A 14,941-nucleotide genomic window follows, 5' to 3' on the forward strand; every position below is an offset into this window, starting at 1 on the left:
AAGGAATGGATTTCCGTTGAAAATTATAAATACATGTAGTTCCCATGAGTATGTGGACAATTCAATCCTCTACGAACTTGGAATTCTCAGACCAGCCCAGCTTACTCTCAACTTCCTGTTCATTCAACCCATTGATTTCCATCAACCTTGCAATGAAAATATATACGATATCAACAGTTCTTACCCTTGGAGTCTTCGTTTCCGCTGGTCCAACGATCAAGCCCTCAGCCCTTGGGCATGACGGCCATTGCAAAACGGTCGACCTTCCGATCCAGGCCCAAGCAAACAATGTCAAGCTTCCACCCTACCCTAACTCCACCTTGCCCGGAGTGTTGTACGAATACCTAAATTTCAACTCTTCTGCCCTTCCAAGACAGCTAGTCAATGGTACCTTTAACATTAGTGCAACATATTGTGAGCCGACTGTCAAAGTCGACCACCGTGAGAACACGATCCAAGTTCTCCTGCATGGACTTTCTGGAACTAAGGTGAGTTTGCATCAATGAGATATCTTGAGCCACTCTAAATTGTAGACAGGAGTACTGGAATGGTTACAATGGAGCCGCCGCAACGTTCCCGGGACAATACTCTTGGGTTGCACATGCTCAATCCCAAGGCTATGCCACTCTGGCCATTGACAACCTCGGAAATGGCCAAAGCGACCACCCCGATCCCGTCGACATTGTGCAAGGGCCGCTGCAACTTGCGATACTAGAGAGTATAATTCAAAGCCTCCGACGTGGTGCGCTCCCATCAATTCCCGATTATGAAAAGGTCGTATTGGTATCGCATTCATACGGTTCCGTCATCGCTCGTCTCGTTGCCCAATTCTTTCCTACAAACGGTGCGGATGCATATATTCTTACAGCAACATCCAACAAGCTCCCCGGTCTTGGAGGCTTCGTCGCCGCGACACATGCGCAGTCAGCTAGTGCTGTCAAACCCGAGCAGTTTGGGGACCTTGTCCCAGGCTACCTAGCAGTCGCGCCCCAGGGTGTCCGCGATGGGCTGTATCCGCTGGATGGGAAGTATGATCCCAAGATGTTACAGGTCGACATTGATGAGCCACATGTCTTCGCCGTTGGAGAAATTGCTGCGTCTCAGTCTGCAAATGCTGTCCCGAGCAATTTCACCGGCCCGGTTCTGGTGATCACCGGTCGCCAGGACCAGATTGTCTGCGGGAATGGGAATATAACAGCTTTTGTGCCAGACTGTGGCGTTGGGAAAGGATCAAACCCAGACGGGACGCGGGTTCTGTTTCCTAAGGCATCTCGATTCGATGCTTATGTACCGGACGATTCGGCTCATGCCATCAACACTCAGTACTCTGCATCGGAGTCCTTTGGAGCAGCACATCAATGGCTACAGACCGTAGGGTTCTAAGTGGGAATGTTGGAATAATAATGGCGGCCAAGGCAGCGGCTTTGTGTAGGCGCGCTAAGTGTTTGCCTGCATAAGGTATCCGGTAAACGGCTATTACCCCCTCTATATTGTTCTTCTTTACTTTGACGTACATGTCGCGACATTCTTCTCATTATTTAAATTTATCTTAAGCTTAAGTATTGCTTCTTCGTCCTCCAGTACTAGTAACCACATAAGTGAAGCTACTACAACACTCAAGTAACGGTCATCTTGATTTCTCCCCTGCCAAGGGCCAAGGTATTGCCAACAACCCAGCTGCCTTGGCTTAGAAGCGTCATCTCAACAATGGCGTCACAACGCCCTCGAAATCAGGAGATGCTTAGATTCTGCAAAACATCGCGCATGTTTCCTTCTTTCTACTCACCATTTGCTGCGAAAATATCAGATCGGGGGAGATTGGCCTCAAGTTTCTTTCCAGCGTGTTCATCAGCGAGAATGCCCGCGCGACCTTGATTCTTCGAACGCCTGCTGGGTGACGGTTCCCCTTCCAAGACCAGTCGACACATTCTGTCTTTATCGCGAAGCAACGATCAAACCGCACTCAATGATATTCAAGCGCCGACAGAAAGACCAAAAGGGTCATGCAAGTAGGGCGCGCAGATATTGGCCCGTTTTCGCTGCTCTTGCCTTGATCATAATTCTGCTTGTTGCCCTTCTACCGCCGCTCCTTCTCAGACGTGCAAAGGCATCGGATTCTGCCCCGCTAGGCTTGACTATCGAAACAACAGCAGGTCCTGTCACGGGTTTTGTTGATGACACGACTCCCAATGTCGCTCAATTCCTTGGGATCCCGTATGCCGAGCAACCTGTTGGGGAGAGACGATGGCTTCCAGCCGTTACAAAGGCGCGGGAAGAGTCCATCGACGCTACAAACTTTGGCAAGAATTGCCCGCAGATTGAGGACAACTCCCCCGGAATTACTCGAAATGATGTTCCTGAATTCATAGTGCCTGTGGACGACATTGGCGAAGAGTGCCTTGTGCTAAATGTCTGGGCACCACGAGGTAGCAAGAAAGGAAGGACGGAACGGTTACCCGTCATCGTATGGATATACGGCGGTGGATTTCAGAATGGAGGAGGCAATGTACAGTATCTGAATCCCAGTCGATGGGTCAATCGCAGTCAGAAACTCGTCGTAGTCGGCATCAAGTAAGCAATTCCGCAAGAGTGCAGGTGAACCACTCACTTACCTCGACCTGTAGCTACCGATCAAATATTTTCGGATTCCCCAACGCAAGGGGATTAAAGTCTAATGAACAGAACCTTGGACTCCTCGATCAGCGACTTGGCCTTGAATGGATCAGATCAAACATTGAGAACTTTGGAGGAGATCCATCACGCATCTCTCTCTGGGGTCATTCCGCTGGTGCCGTAGCTGCAGATCTCTACAACTTTGCGTACCCGGACGACCCAATTATTGCTGGGTTAATATTATCCTCTGGGAGCACATTCTTCAACATTGCCTCTAATGACCGGGAACAAACGAACTTCACGTTTGTCGCTTCACAGCTTGGTTGTGGAGAGCTCGGTCCTCAAGAAGAACTTGACTGTTTGCGAAAGGTCAGTTCAGAGGAAATTACATCCTTCCGCAAAGATTACAATAGTGCGCCCGGCATCTCTTTCAACCCCATTATCGATAATTCAACCAAATTTTCCAATAACACAGCACGTGCGTACGACGGGAAGTTTGCGAAGGTACCCGCTATAGCAGGCTCTACTACCAACGAGGGCGCACTCTTTCAGCCCTATAACCGCACGCATGGCCCTAACCAGGCTAGTGCAAACAGAACTACTCTGTCCCTGTTTCATTGTCCTGTAGTCGGAACCACACAACTAAGGCACTCTGTCGAGGCACTTACATTCAACTATCTATATGGCGGGAACTTTTCCAATATTTCTCCCCAGTGGTGGCAGGGTGCGTATCATTCTGCTGAATTGCCATTACTCTTCGGCACACATGGAATCGCGAGAGGCACATCTCCACGTTTTGAAGTCGAGGTTTCAGAACAAATGCAAGATTTCTGGCTCGCATTTGCAGAGGATCCAGTCAACGGGCTACCGAAGCTCGGGTGGGACGCGTCCGCGCCCGGCGGAGATGGCATCTTAATAGGTTGGGAAGGTGAAGTGACCCAGCGTATCTCGCAGAGTAGGTTGGAGGAGCCGTGCGATGGCCCAAGAGCGAAAGAGGATGGTAGGCCACCACCATAGAGCCTGTATCCCTTTCATTGGTGTATTAGTCGTACAGGTTAACCCGAAAGAATATACACCTTGGTGACAGCGTTTTAACTGTTGTCCTCTTTTCTATTCTGACTTGCCATTGTTGATCCGTTTTCTCTTCTCATCCGAACCCATTATACCTAGCCTAGGTCGGAACAGTGCATTGGAATTCAAACATCGGACATGATATGAACGCCAACGTGAAATACTGTCACATTTTGTCGATGCTATGACTTAAAGTGGTCGGAATACGGAGACCTGCCAAGATTTCTTATATTTCTATTTATCATTCTTGCGTAAAACAATATTCAATCAACAATGACAAGCAAAGGGTATCAGAAGTTAACTCATTGGCTGGTCACTGTCCAAATCGCGTATAATGGTCACAGCTCCCGCCTATCCGTGATAGTTTGAGTCATTTAGTACTGATTTGTAGTACTTACCGACTAGTAGTTTGTGCTTGAGAGATCGATATCTTGATTATCTACAAGTACCAACCATGATGGGTCTCTCCTTTGGTGTAATGGAGTGTGTAGATTCATTCTTGAGCCATAATCAATGGTTATCTCCTGGCTTTGGTTTCAGGATCTGCGTTCTACAGATAGCTGGTTAACAACCATAAGAGTCAAAAATGGAGTTCAGTTACGACATGGCGTTGACTGACTGGAGCAAGTTACAATGAGTAATGTCTGGAGGCACCTGGATATTGTGGCGAAGGTCAACCCTACCCTGTACAATCAATAGAGTTAACTACTTGGATTGAATACTACACGAGTGATGAAAGGATATTGCTAGGCCTTTTCAAAGTACAAACTCGACGAGAATTCAAGGTCTTCGTCTCCAGTGCTCTGTCTAGTAACATAGCATAGTACAGATTAGAGATGCTTCAAGTTACTACGCTGCAAAGGTCTAAATTTTCAAATATCTTTTGTTGGTTGTTTCAGTACTTGTTCTACGTATTTCGTATCTACTAGTATGATAGTCGAGGTCAAAATGGACTAAAATAAATTAGCGCCGAACGCGCGTCAAGTATGAAGATGTGGGGGGTTAAGTCTCATCTTTCAAGTAGCTTCCGTTGCCCAATAGCTAGTGTGAAAATCCGGGGACAGGTACAATTCTTCACTCGACAGTCGAGACTGCTTTGGCGTCTCATATGCAGAGAACATCTTCGTGTCTAGTCAGCGCGCCGATTAGATACTGGGTAAGCCTGCTGATTTGAAGGCCACCTTGAGACATGTGAATAAACATTTAATCCTGTACTACTATTCCACTAATGTACTTTACGATTCTGCCTGAGCATGCAGCGTTTTGTTGGACAGTTGGATTTCACCCGCGAAGGAGTCGGGCCAAGAACGGCACTGTTCCAAGCCATCGCTCAGTTCTCCTATTCCGTCAGCCCCTAACACCTACACACAACGTGTTCTCTACTGCTGGGCAGCAGAGATTGACATCTGGACCTAACAGGGCTTTTCGAAACTACTTGTATACGATTGGAGTCGTACGCGTCGAGTTGGACTCGTTCGCAATGGAACGAATACGACGGGTACGCGTGATCGGTCTCCGATACGGAAACATGTCAATGACGATGTACTCGACGACGTATACGCACGCATTTGTACACGCACACATCTGGTGTCTTTCTGCACTAGTAGGCCCACATGTTAACTGCCACATTTTGACAGGATTTCTGCAAGCAATCTTATGATAGCGCTAGATGATACAGACAGGCGTTCATCTTTTGTCGCAATCATATTCGGGAAAATAAAATTTCCGGATAATCCATTTCGAGCCTTGTGCTCAATATTGTATGAATTATTTCCAAGCAATCCCTTATGTATCTAGATGAGATTCGTGTCATTAGATTGTACTGCAGAAAATCTGCCACTTGCGGCTGCATAATGTTGGTGCGTCTGGACGCTTTGCCAAACCAAACCCTTGTCGTTATTCGGTGTTACACCCTTTACCGAACACACGGGGAGGAGGCTGTGAACTGCAAGATCTCCAATAATGATGGTCGCCAGTTCTTAGATTGATTGGCGCGTCGGACATGGCGTTTACTACTGCTCAGATCCAGTCCTTTGCCCATACCCACTTCAAGGAGAGCTAAGGTCTACGAAGTGTTCATCAGTCGGATATGCCGCCCCTGTTTCCTGTTGCTTTCTTAAGAAACAGAGTTCCTGCTCCTCTTTTGTTAGATTCCTTCGTCAAAGGTTAACAACCAACTTCGCCTTAACAGGAGCCAGCAGTGCCCTTGTGACTACAATGTCGGAGAAGGAAATCTCTGCTGCACGTATCGAGGAAACGATCGAGAAGCACCATCCCATAGTGATACACGAAGGGCATGCTCTCGATCTGTCAGATTGGATTGATCACCACCCTGGGGGCCGGCTTTCTATATTGCATATGGTCGGTCGTGATGCTACAGATGAAATCAACATGTGAGTGGTCGGATGGTCGCGCAGGCTCCCACCTTAACGGCACCGGATGCGCGCGGAACGTTTACATCAGCACCTTAAACTAACTTCATCTCAACTGCTAGTTACAGTTACCACTCGAACAAGGCGCTCTTGATGATGAAACGGCATCGTATTGGTCGAGTCCGAGAACCCTGGGCCAACCTAGAACCACCGATCCGCTCGCCTAGCTATTATGAGAATGTCGCACTGCATAAAGAGCGCGTAGACACAAGACGCCGTCGCAGTGTCGATCCATGTCTCGTGGGTCTACCTGCTTCATGGATATACCAGAGCACACTAGAGCAAGGCTGACCGAATACCAAAGGCAGCTTCCATCATAAGCAAAAAGTTGAATGTAAAAGGGACGTGTTCTCGAAGGTCGGATGCAAGTGCTGGTGCAATCCCGGAGAAAATGCTCTCATCAGATGCACGAACGTATAACGAATCGGTCGAGTCAACAAGGACGATATATCGCCAGCGTTATGCTACTGAGCAGGAGGAAAAGGAGATTGCACAAGGGGTGCGTGAGAATCCCTCTTTAGACACTGCTACGCAGCGCGCAATCACGATAGACTACCGCGCGCTTCATCAACAGATCAAGGACGAAGGGCTCTACAGATGCAACTATGCAGAGTATGGAATTGAGATGATAAGATATATGGGACTGTTTGGTACATTCCTTGCCTTCCTCAACGCTGAATGGTACCTCACATCCGCAATGTTTTTGGGGATGTTTTGGGTAAGCCTAGTTCGTCCCTCGCGCAGGGAATGTTTAGCTCACGTCAACTACACAGCAACAGATTATGTTCACAGCACACGATGCAGGTCACCGAGGGATTACTGGAAATTTCATCATCGATACACTTATTGGTGCTTTCATTGCAGACTTCTGCTGTGGCCTTAGCATAGGGTGGTGGAAGTCTTCGCACAATGTTCACCACCTGGTTACAAACATGCCCGAACATGATCCGGACATTCAAAATCTTCCCCTGTTCTCTACTTCGCCTACATACCTCAAGTCTATTCTGTCCTCATTCTACAACTTCCAATTCGCCTGGGACTCTGCGGCCGACTTCCTGATTCCCTACCAAAAATACACGTATTATCCTGTGATGGCTCTTGCTCGGTTCAACTTGTATATTCTCAGCTGGCTTCATCTCTGTTCGCCTAGAGCAGCGCAGTTAGGTGCTGCATGGTGGACGCGCCCAATTGAGCTCTTATTCATGGCATGTTACTGGGTACTCTTTGGGTACAAGCTTGTTTGGCTGACCCTCCCATCATGGCCCATTCGCATTGCGTTCGTACTAGTTTCGCATCTCATTACGATGGTTTTGCACGTCCAGATAACCCTATCGCATTGGGGCATGCCGACAGTTGATCTTGGCCCAACTGAGTCATTTCCCCAACGCCAGCTACGAACAACCATGGATGTCGATTGCCCTGCTTGGCTGGACTGGCTGCATGGAGGTTTGCAGTTTCAAGCAGTCCATCACTTATTCCCAAGAGTACCGAGACATAACCTAAGAAAATGTCAAGAACTTGTAAAGGAATTCTCTGATAAGACAGGAATACGGTATCAATGTTATGGATTTGTTGAGGGAAATAAGGTGGTACTTTCTAGGCTTGAAGAGGTTGCCAACATGGTAAAGATGATGATTGATTGTCAGAAAGACATGGCCGAGACTGGAGAGGGATTAGGACATTAAAAACATAACACCTCGAAAACCATTCAGAAAATAATAAGAATTTGGAAAAAACCATAGAACGAAGGAAGACCTTCTTTGTCCATGTAAGCTAGGTTCAAATATGCAGCGTCTATATGAACAGTAATGGTTCCAATGAAGGTGGCAACCAACCATGTACAATAGTAATGTGTTCACTGATGCTGGGCAGCTTGTATGAACGTATCGTGGCTTCCTCATTGGCTAGGAACCTGTACGGGGTACGGGGTACGGGGGCTCGTGCGCTGCTTAGCCGGAGCCGATTTCTCCGTTGTTGCGAGTTTCGCAACGCGAGACAAAGACTGTCTATGCCCTGGACTATGATAATAGAGGCTCTCTGCGTCCTGAACTATTAATAGTTACCTACGTAACTATCCTGCCTTGGTGCATTCTCCTTGTGTCATAACACTTGTCTCAGGCTCGGCTCGTTGTCCAGATCATAAAGGCATAACACCTTTGGCCATTTGCAACATTATGGCTCTTCTTGAATCAAAGTGAGTTCACCCTTACAGAAAATATCCATGTGCGTTATAAACACAGACGCAAGAGTGGCGACGTAAAGCCTGCGACTAAAAAAAAATCTATTTACAGGTTTCCCCCAATCCGTGCATGCATCTTCGACATGGATGGGCTTCTCATCAACTCCGAAGACATAATTACCCTTTGCACAAACCAACTTCTTGAAAAGTACGGAAGGCCTGCTTTCACTCGGTCGATTCGAGTCCAGCTCATGGGCGTCCCAGATTCAACAAACGGCGATGTGTTCCACGACTGGGCCAAACTGCCCATATCTCGCGAGGAATTCGCCCACGAACTGAACGGACAAATGCAAGTCCATTTTCCGAGTTGCGAACCGTTGCCTGGTGCGGAAAATCTTCTGTCAGATCTCAGTCGTGCACGAAGTACTTCTACAGGGGAGAAGATCAAATTGGCATTGGCATCTAGTACCAAGAGCCATGGCTACGGATTGAAAACATCAAGGCCGGAAACAAAGCATCTGCTAGATTTCTTCCCATCCGAACGACGTATCTTGGGCGATGATGCACGGGTACGACCGGGTCGAGGGAAGCCGGCGCCTGACATATATCTAGTCGCATTGCAGTCGCTGAACTCGGCGGCCAATGCGGATGAGAAGATCATCATGCCCAACGAGTGTTTGGTCTTTGAAGATAGTGTGGCAGGAGTTGAGGCTGGAAGACGAGCCGGGATGAGGGTTATTTGGGTCCCGCATCAAGATGTGGCGGCTGAATATGAAACCAAGCAGAAGCATGTGTTAGCTGGGAGGATGGGCATGAGTAAACTCGGAGACGACTGGCAGCTAGGGGAGGTCGATGACGGTTGGGCTGAAAGCATACCGAGTCTAGAAGCCTTCGATTACATAAAGTATGGGATTGATGTTCTGTAAAGTGGCATAGCAGCAAGTATTCTGGATAAGCTAATTTGAATAACGTCTGTATCTGTTTTGCAAGTATATTGTCATGCTACAAAGGATGACCTACAAAATAGGCAAGCATGGCTGAAACAACACCCCAATCAGCATCGATTGTAATATCGTAAGCCTTTGGTGACGAGACAGGACCCGGTCTGTTATTTACCCAGTCCAGCCATTGGATAGTGTCATCTTGCCAGAACATGAAGACAACTTTGGAGCCGATAGTGCCAATTGCCCAGCAATTGAATGGGCTAACTCGTGCAGCCTGTGCTAGCCATTTCTCCAACTGGTCCATGATATCCTCAAAACTGTTCCTGCTTGCTGCTCCTTTGCCCTCATATACGAGTTTTGGCGTGGAGATTGAAAATCCACTTGTCCCGCTAGTAAGCAAGCTGACTAGGATGTCCGCTTTCAACGCCTTTGTGTCATCCGGTTTGGGATACGCTTCTGGAGAGATTATGAAGTCTTTGTCTGCGGCACCCGTCTTGTAGAATTGGCCTAGCAAGTTATTCCATAGTCCATTCACACGGTACTCTACGCTGAAGAAGGCTGGCCCGTAATTTGCGTATGGCGAGGACATTGTAGTGATTGTTACGGAACTCCTAGATTGGAAACATGTTGAGCTGATCGACACGCTATTTGTCGAAACGTTTATCCCTTTAGAAAGAGTATTAGGTTGTGCAAGGAAAAGATGCACTGTTCAACCAGTGTAGTAAGAGATGTAGTCGACAACTAGAGACAGTCTAGTATAATCTAGAGGAAGACAGTTGCAACTCTGCAGAATGGAAAATATTGACATGCAAGGGATTTAAATAGTTTGCTGACAGTAGCACATGTGAGAATTAGGATTACCCCTTCGAGTGCGTCTAATATATTGCTATTCGCCAGGTGAGTAGACAGTAAATCGCGTCCATGCGTTATGTGCCTTCCATCCCTGACTGCTCATGTGAATATAGGGTTTTTCCAGTTCCGGCGTTGAAAGAGAGGTTGTGATGGTGCCCTGTTGGTCCCTCTGTGTCGATGCAGAGCGTCGACTAATACTATGGGCTTTACACAACTTTCGATGAATCTAGAGCTTCAGAGCAGCCTCTTACCTTGCTTTTGAACATTTGTTACATGAGGATTAAGTTATCAATATTGATAGTTATTTTGCATTCTCACAGGATGACGACGCTATAAAAGAACATGCTGTATCGTACAATGGCGTACTAGGTCATGCAAAGAAAGAGCCTGACTCCAGCAGCAAATTTGGTCAGACCTGGCGCATCTACACTGTATCTTTCTGCGTAGAATGTAAGTGGCTTGGGGCCCAGATTGGACCAAGAGCGGTAAGGCCGGCTGCGGTGAGGTTAGTCATTATTGAACCAAACCAGGCTGGGTGCGGACCTATCAGAGACGAAAGCGGCTACAGTATACCTGTCTGCAGAAGAAGGCCTGCAAACAGGATTACCAGCAATAACTTAGGTAAGTAAAGGCGAAAAGAGACTAGGTGAGAGTTCTGCAGAGATTAACTCGCTCAGCCTATCTTTGCATATTACTTTCAGAGCAGATGCTTGGCTATAATATACTTTGTTTGGAGCAACCTACTCTTTCTTCTAGATCAGGATGAGATTGCATGGATATACTACAGTAGCTAAAAGCAATTCGATGCAGCGTGTATCTCAATAGGTATCAAAAACACTACCAGTAGCTTCTTCGTACGTCCCTGCACGCACCCTGCCAAGCTGAGGTGGTCTATTTCTGTAAAAGCTCCCGCATAGATTGCGACAGACTCTAACATTGACTCGAAGAAGCAACCGGAACAATATTAAGCACGACCTTGCCATCCGCTTCCATTTGATGTATAGAGAAAGGGGGCTCATCATCGAGCCCAAAATGCAACAATATCGTCAAAGTCTTCTGTAGTCAAGCTCTTCACATCACGATCCTCCATGGTAATCTCCTTCCTCAAGCGACAGGCAACCCTAAAAGCAACGGAAGCCTTTTGCTTTTTTCCTGTCACCTCAAACATTTGGCCCTTGAGAAAGGTAGTGCGCGCAATCTCGTTCTTGTGTGCACTTGGATCAATCGACCAAATATCCAGCGCCCTGTTACTCATGGCACTAAGAGAAGTTAGAGCAGTTTCCAGTTACATAATTGAAGGTGGCAACACTCACATCGCCTCTTCGCTCCGACTGGAGCGAAAAAGGTGCTCGGCAATCTTGTGGGTGACATTTGCGGTGTAGAAATCTCTCTCACCCACGGTTGCACGCATATGGCGCAATGCTCTCTGATGATACTCAAAACTCTCGTCCCATAGATTTTGAGTCGCACGAAGATTTCCAAGTGCATAGAGAACCAGTCCCGTCCGAACAGACTCTCTATCATCTTTGCCCAAAGCCTTTTCTCTGCCTGCCAATGTTTCCAGAAGAAGCGTATCGCACTCTTCAAGCTTTCCTTGTGCAAGAAGAGCCCAGCTCAAGTTTACCTCGCCCGACCGGGGAACGTAGTTTCCAAGAGCTTTGCGCATCTGCAGTGCCTCCTTGAGATCAGCTTCACCTTCCTCATATCGCTTGTCCTGGATGCGTGAGATTCCTCGCTCCGCGTACGCAAGATATAGCCTTTCGTCAGCAGTTCCCAGTTCTCTACATATTTTGGAAACTAGCTCCAAAGACTGCTCCTTATGAAGGCGACTTTTGTCGAAATCGCTCGCATCCATAGCAATAGCCCCCAAGCAGAAGTAGATATCTGCAAGCAGAGAATCCCGATCTGGGTGGGCTGAGGACTCGCAGATGTTGCTAGCAGTCTCAAAGAAGCCATCAAACCCCTTTGTTCGTCCACGCTCTTTCTGATACCTGGCAATGTCAGAAAAATGGGAAGAAAAAGGGTTGAAAGTCATATACGTACCACGCAGCATCATTCAGTAATTTTGCGAAATGCAACTTGGTGGCTTCGGAGAGATCTGCTAATGTTGTCCACAGTTGATGTAGTCGTAGAACGTGAGGGTAAATCGATGCACAAACAGGCCACCTTCCAACATGTAGCCTGCCGCCGGTTGATTTGGGCTGGGGTAGTTCTGGCTCTTTTGATGGCTTGGGCATAGCCGATGGCCAGTTGGCCCAAAGAACTCGTACTATCCGGTCAAACATGAAATGCTTCTTTTTCACATCCATTATTGCCAAGATTGCATCTTGTACGATGCGGTGGACCGATAACTGTTGCTTTTGCTTGTCTCTTTGGACTAGAGATGACTGCAAAAGATCAGTCCGAGCTTCAATGTAGGTACTCTTCTTGAATTGTGCGCCCTCGGAAAGAAGTTCCACAGATGCTTCCATCAACATGTCTTCTCCAATGAAATCTGGGTCGAAAAAAGAAATGAGCTCCAAAAGCTCCCGCGCCTGGGGCTTCAACTTCTCAAATGCCCAAACAGTAGAAAGCGAGTGACGATACGTGACGAGATTGGTATCGAACTTTGTTTCATAAAGACTGGCATGTTCTTTGTGATCCGCGTATAGCTCCAAGAACTCCGATAAAGTGAGGTCCTGTCGACGAATAATACCTGCCATCTGGGATATGGCCAAAGGAACACCACCTAGTGCGTCGGAGATTTGTCGTGCAGTATCGTCTTCCGGCTCGTTAGAGACGGTGGTAAGATGGTTGAACAGAGACAAGCTCTCTTGCTGTGTAAGTGGGCCAAGATCTAGTCCCGAAGATCTTTTGGTAAACATGCTTTTAGCCAATGGATCGCGGCTGGTGATGAGGATCGATCCACTGCCCTGAGGCCAATAGTCCGCGAGGATCATCGGGTCATCTGCGTTGTCAAATATGAGTAGCCAGGTGGCTTCTGATCTAGCTTCACCTAGTTGAACAAGCTCATCAGACCCTGACAGATGCTTTCGAGGATTGGAGAGCCATCCTTTTACAATCTCTCTACTGACAACCTGACTCTTACACTCGGATGAGTCCTCAAGACCCAGTGCCAACGAAATTTGTTGGTAATGATGGTCAAGCTTCGCAATCTCATCTGCCACAACCCAGAATACTGCATCAAAGGATGCCTTGTGGCGCCGGGCGAATTCACGGGCTATTTCTGTTTTCCCAATTCCGCCAAATCCACAAAGTGCAAATTGTTGTAGAGCCGTGCCCGAAGCCGTTACTACGTTCTTCGAAGGTAAGAGCTCGGCTGCAAGACAGTCTAGGATGTCCTCGCGGCCGCAGAAATTCTCATTCGCTGAATGTGTATTAAGAAGGACGCAAGGCAAGTGAAGAGTCTTCCGGAGTTCCGTGTTTGAAATCGTCGGATGAACCAGTTCAAATCCCGAAAGAGATGTTCCTTCTGTCGCTCCATTCGACGGCCATTCTGTTGCTTTATTAGATGGCGATTCGGTAAGCTCTAAGTGCTCCACTAAGTGCAGTCAGTAAGTAGGCTGGCAAAGTAGGGATCTCGGCTTACCTTGAAGTGGTACTTCACTCATCGTGGGTGAGTAAGCACTCATTGTTGCGTACTGATATTCCTCTATGACCATTAGCACCGTTTTGCAACCTCCCCAAGGCCTTCATAACCTACGATCCTCGAGTCGAAGTGCAACAAGTTGCATGGCGTCTTCCAAGGTCTTTTGAATGAATTTATTCATCTCTGGTAAGCCTTCGCTGCCAACGCTTTTGGTGAAAAGACATGTATTGTGATGGTTGAGATTCAGGCCAATGACTGTTTCTATAGGGGCATGAGTTGAACAAGCTTCACGGTTGACCAACTAGAACCCAAGTCAGTATTCAAAGTTCAGCCAAGGTCTCAACACTGACTTGTTGGTATTTTGGACGCAACGGTGTAGAACTGTTCTTTGATTCTCTCAGTTCGAAGGCAGAGAGTATCGGGGTACGAAGCGAGATTCCTTCGAATCTGTCTGCAAGATCTAGCAAAATGGCGCCTTCTTGCTCGATATTGGCGTTTGGAACCTTTGGGACCCTACCGGTTGTTGCTTCCAAAACGTCACGAAACCGCACCAGGCTCGTGGTTTTGTCCCCATAACGATGCGGAGTGCTTAGAAAGATAACGCCGGCTATAGCGTTGACGATTGATCCGTACCGAGGAAACTGTTTGTTGGCGACACACAATGCCTGTTTGATTATAATTCCACCCAAGCTATGGCAAACTATGACAATTGGCTTGGTGGTGGTCTAGACGACGAATATCAGCAAGCATGTCGGCAGCTCAAAGAGAAGGCACCTAGACTTGTCCACTTACCAGATTTGGGTCTAATTGTGTTCGTGCGTCACTCAAATGCTGGAGAAAATCATAACCCAGCATCAAGACCGACTCCCAGGAAAACTTGTTGCCTGCGAATGGGGTAGCATATCTATATGCAAGGATACGTGCCTTACGGCCAGAGCCAGGGAGGGTAGAGAGCCAATCTTGGTCAGCAAACGGCCAGTTATCTGGTGAGGAAGTTCCGATTCCAGGAACAAGTATGATGCTAGACTTCGATATAAGTGAAAGGGCTGAATTAAGGCCTGGCCAGGAGCTTAGCTTACTCGACGCCATCTTGAGAAGTGCCAACCGGATCCCGCAGTACCTGAAGGTGGCCAGATGTTGTAAAACTCGCCGCCATAGTCCTTAACGCAGTTTATTGAGGAAAAAAACGTCCCTAGATGAGAAAATAACAATACTGGACTTGGTATGCTGCTGGTGGAAGGATGGTGGTGTGTTGTTTCAA

The 14,941-nt window shown here is 47.5% G+C and overlaps 6 protein-coding genes across 6 annotated transcripts; 4 read left to right on the forward strand and 2 right to left on the reverse strand.

The window, feature by feature from the left end:
- Window positions 1-152: 152 nt before the first annotated feature.
- On the forward strand, window positions 153-1,383 carry BU24DRAFT_359131 (alpha/beta-hydrolase; the record flags this gene model as incomplete). Its single annotated transcript, XM_033524024.1, has 2 exons — window positions 153-488; window positions 538-1,383. The coding sequence occupies 2 exons, from the start codon at window positions 153-155 to the stop codon at window positions 1,381-1,383; spliced, it is 1,182 nt and encodes a 393-aa protein (XP_033377453.1).
- Window positions 1,384-1,510: 127 nt separating this feature from the next.
- BU24DRAFT_381174 (para-nitrobenzyl esterase) lies at window positions 1,511-3,902 on the forward strand. Its single transcript, XM_033524736.1, has 2 exons — window positions 1,511-2,571; window positions 2,625-3,902. Exons 1-2 carry the CDS (start codon window positions 1,967-1,969, stop codon window positions 3,628-3,630), a joined length of 1,611 nt encoding a protein of 536 aa, XP_033377454.1. The 5' UTR covers window positions 1,511-1,966; the 3' UTR covers window positions 3,631-3,902.
- Window positions 3,903-5,901: 1,999 nt separating this feature from the next.
- On the forward strand, window positions 5,902-7,941 carry BU24DRAFT_402497 (fatty acid/sphingolipid desaturase; the record flags this gene model as incomplete). Its single annotated transcript, XM_033525528.1, has 4 exons — window positions 5,902-6,077; window positions 6,185-6,356; window positions 6,421-6,834; window positions 6,890-7,941. The coding sequence occupies 4 exons, from the start codon at window positions 5,902-5,904 to the stop codon at window positions 7,799-7,801; spliced, it is 1,674 nt and encodes a 557-aa protein (XP_033377455.1). The 3' UTR covers window positions 7,802-7,941.
- A 178-nt stretch (window positions 7,942-8,119) lies between these two features.
- On the forward strand, window positions 8,120-9,292 carry BU24DRAFT_429043 (HAD-like protein). The gene is made up of 2 exons (XM_033529632.1): window positions 8,120-8,310; window positions 8,408-9,292. Exons 1-2 carry the CDS (start codon window positions 8,291-8,293, stop codon window positions 9,219-9,221), a joined length of 834 nt encoding a protein of 277 aa, XP_033377456.1. The 5' UTR covers window positions 8,120-8,290; the 3' UTR covers window positions 9,222-9,292.
- A 5-nt stretch (window positions 9,293-9,297) lies between these two features.
- Window positions 9,298-9,828, reverse strand: BU24DRAFT_468505 (uncharacterized protein; the record flags this gene model as incomplete). Its single annotated transcript, XM_033532529.1, has 1 exon — window positions 9,298-9,828. The coding sequence occupies one exon, from the start codon at window positions 9,826-9,828 to the stop codon at window positions 9,298-9,300; it is 531 nt and encodes a 176-aa protein (XP_033377457.1).
- Window positions 9,829-10,883: 1,055 nt separating this feature from the next.
- On the reverse strand, window positions 10,884-14,836 carry BU24DRAFT_474635 (tetratricopeptide repeat domain-containing protein; the record flags this gene model as incomplete). The annotated part of the gene is made up of 9 exons (XM_033532854.1): window positions 10,884-11,335; window positions 11,401-11,628; window positions 11,672-12,082; window positions 12,135-13,632; window positions 13,681-13,743; window positions 13,795-13,981; window positions 14,031-14,393; window positions 14,473-14,701; window positions 14,760-14,836. The coding sequence occupies 9 exons, from the start codon at window positions 14,834-14,836 to the stop codon at window positions 11,110-11,112; spliced, it is 3,282 nt and encodes a 1,093-aa protein (XP_033377458.1). The 3' UTR covers window positions 10,884-11,109.
- Between the last annotated feature and the right edge of the window lie 105 nt (window positions 14,837-14,941).

Source organism: Aaosphaeria arxii (assembly GCF_010015735.1).
Source record: "Aaosphaeria arxii CBS 175.79 unplaced genomic scaffold BU24scaffold_15, whole genome shotgun sequence".
NCBI classification, from domain to species: Eukaryota; Fungi; Ascomycota; class Dothideomycetes; order Pleosporales; genus Aaosphaeria; species Aaosphaeria arxii.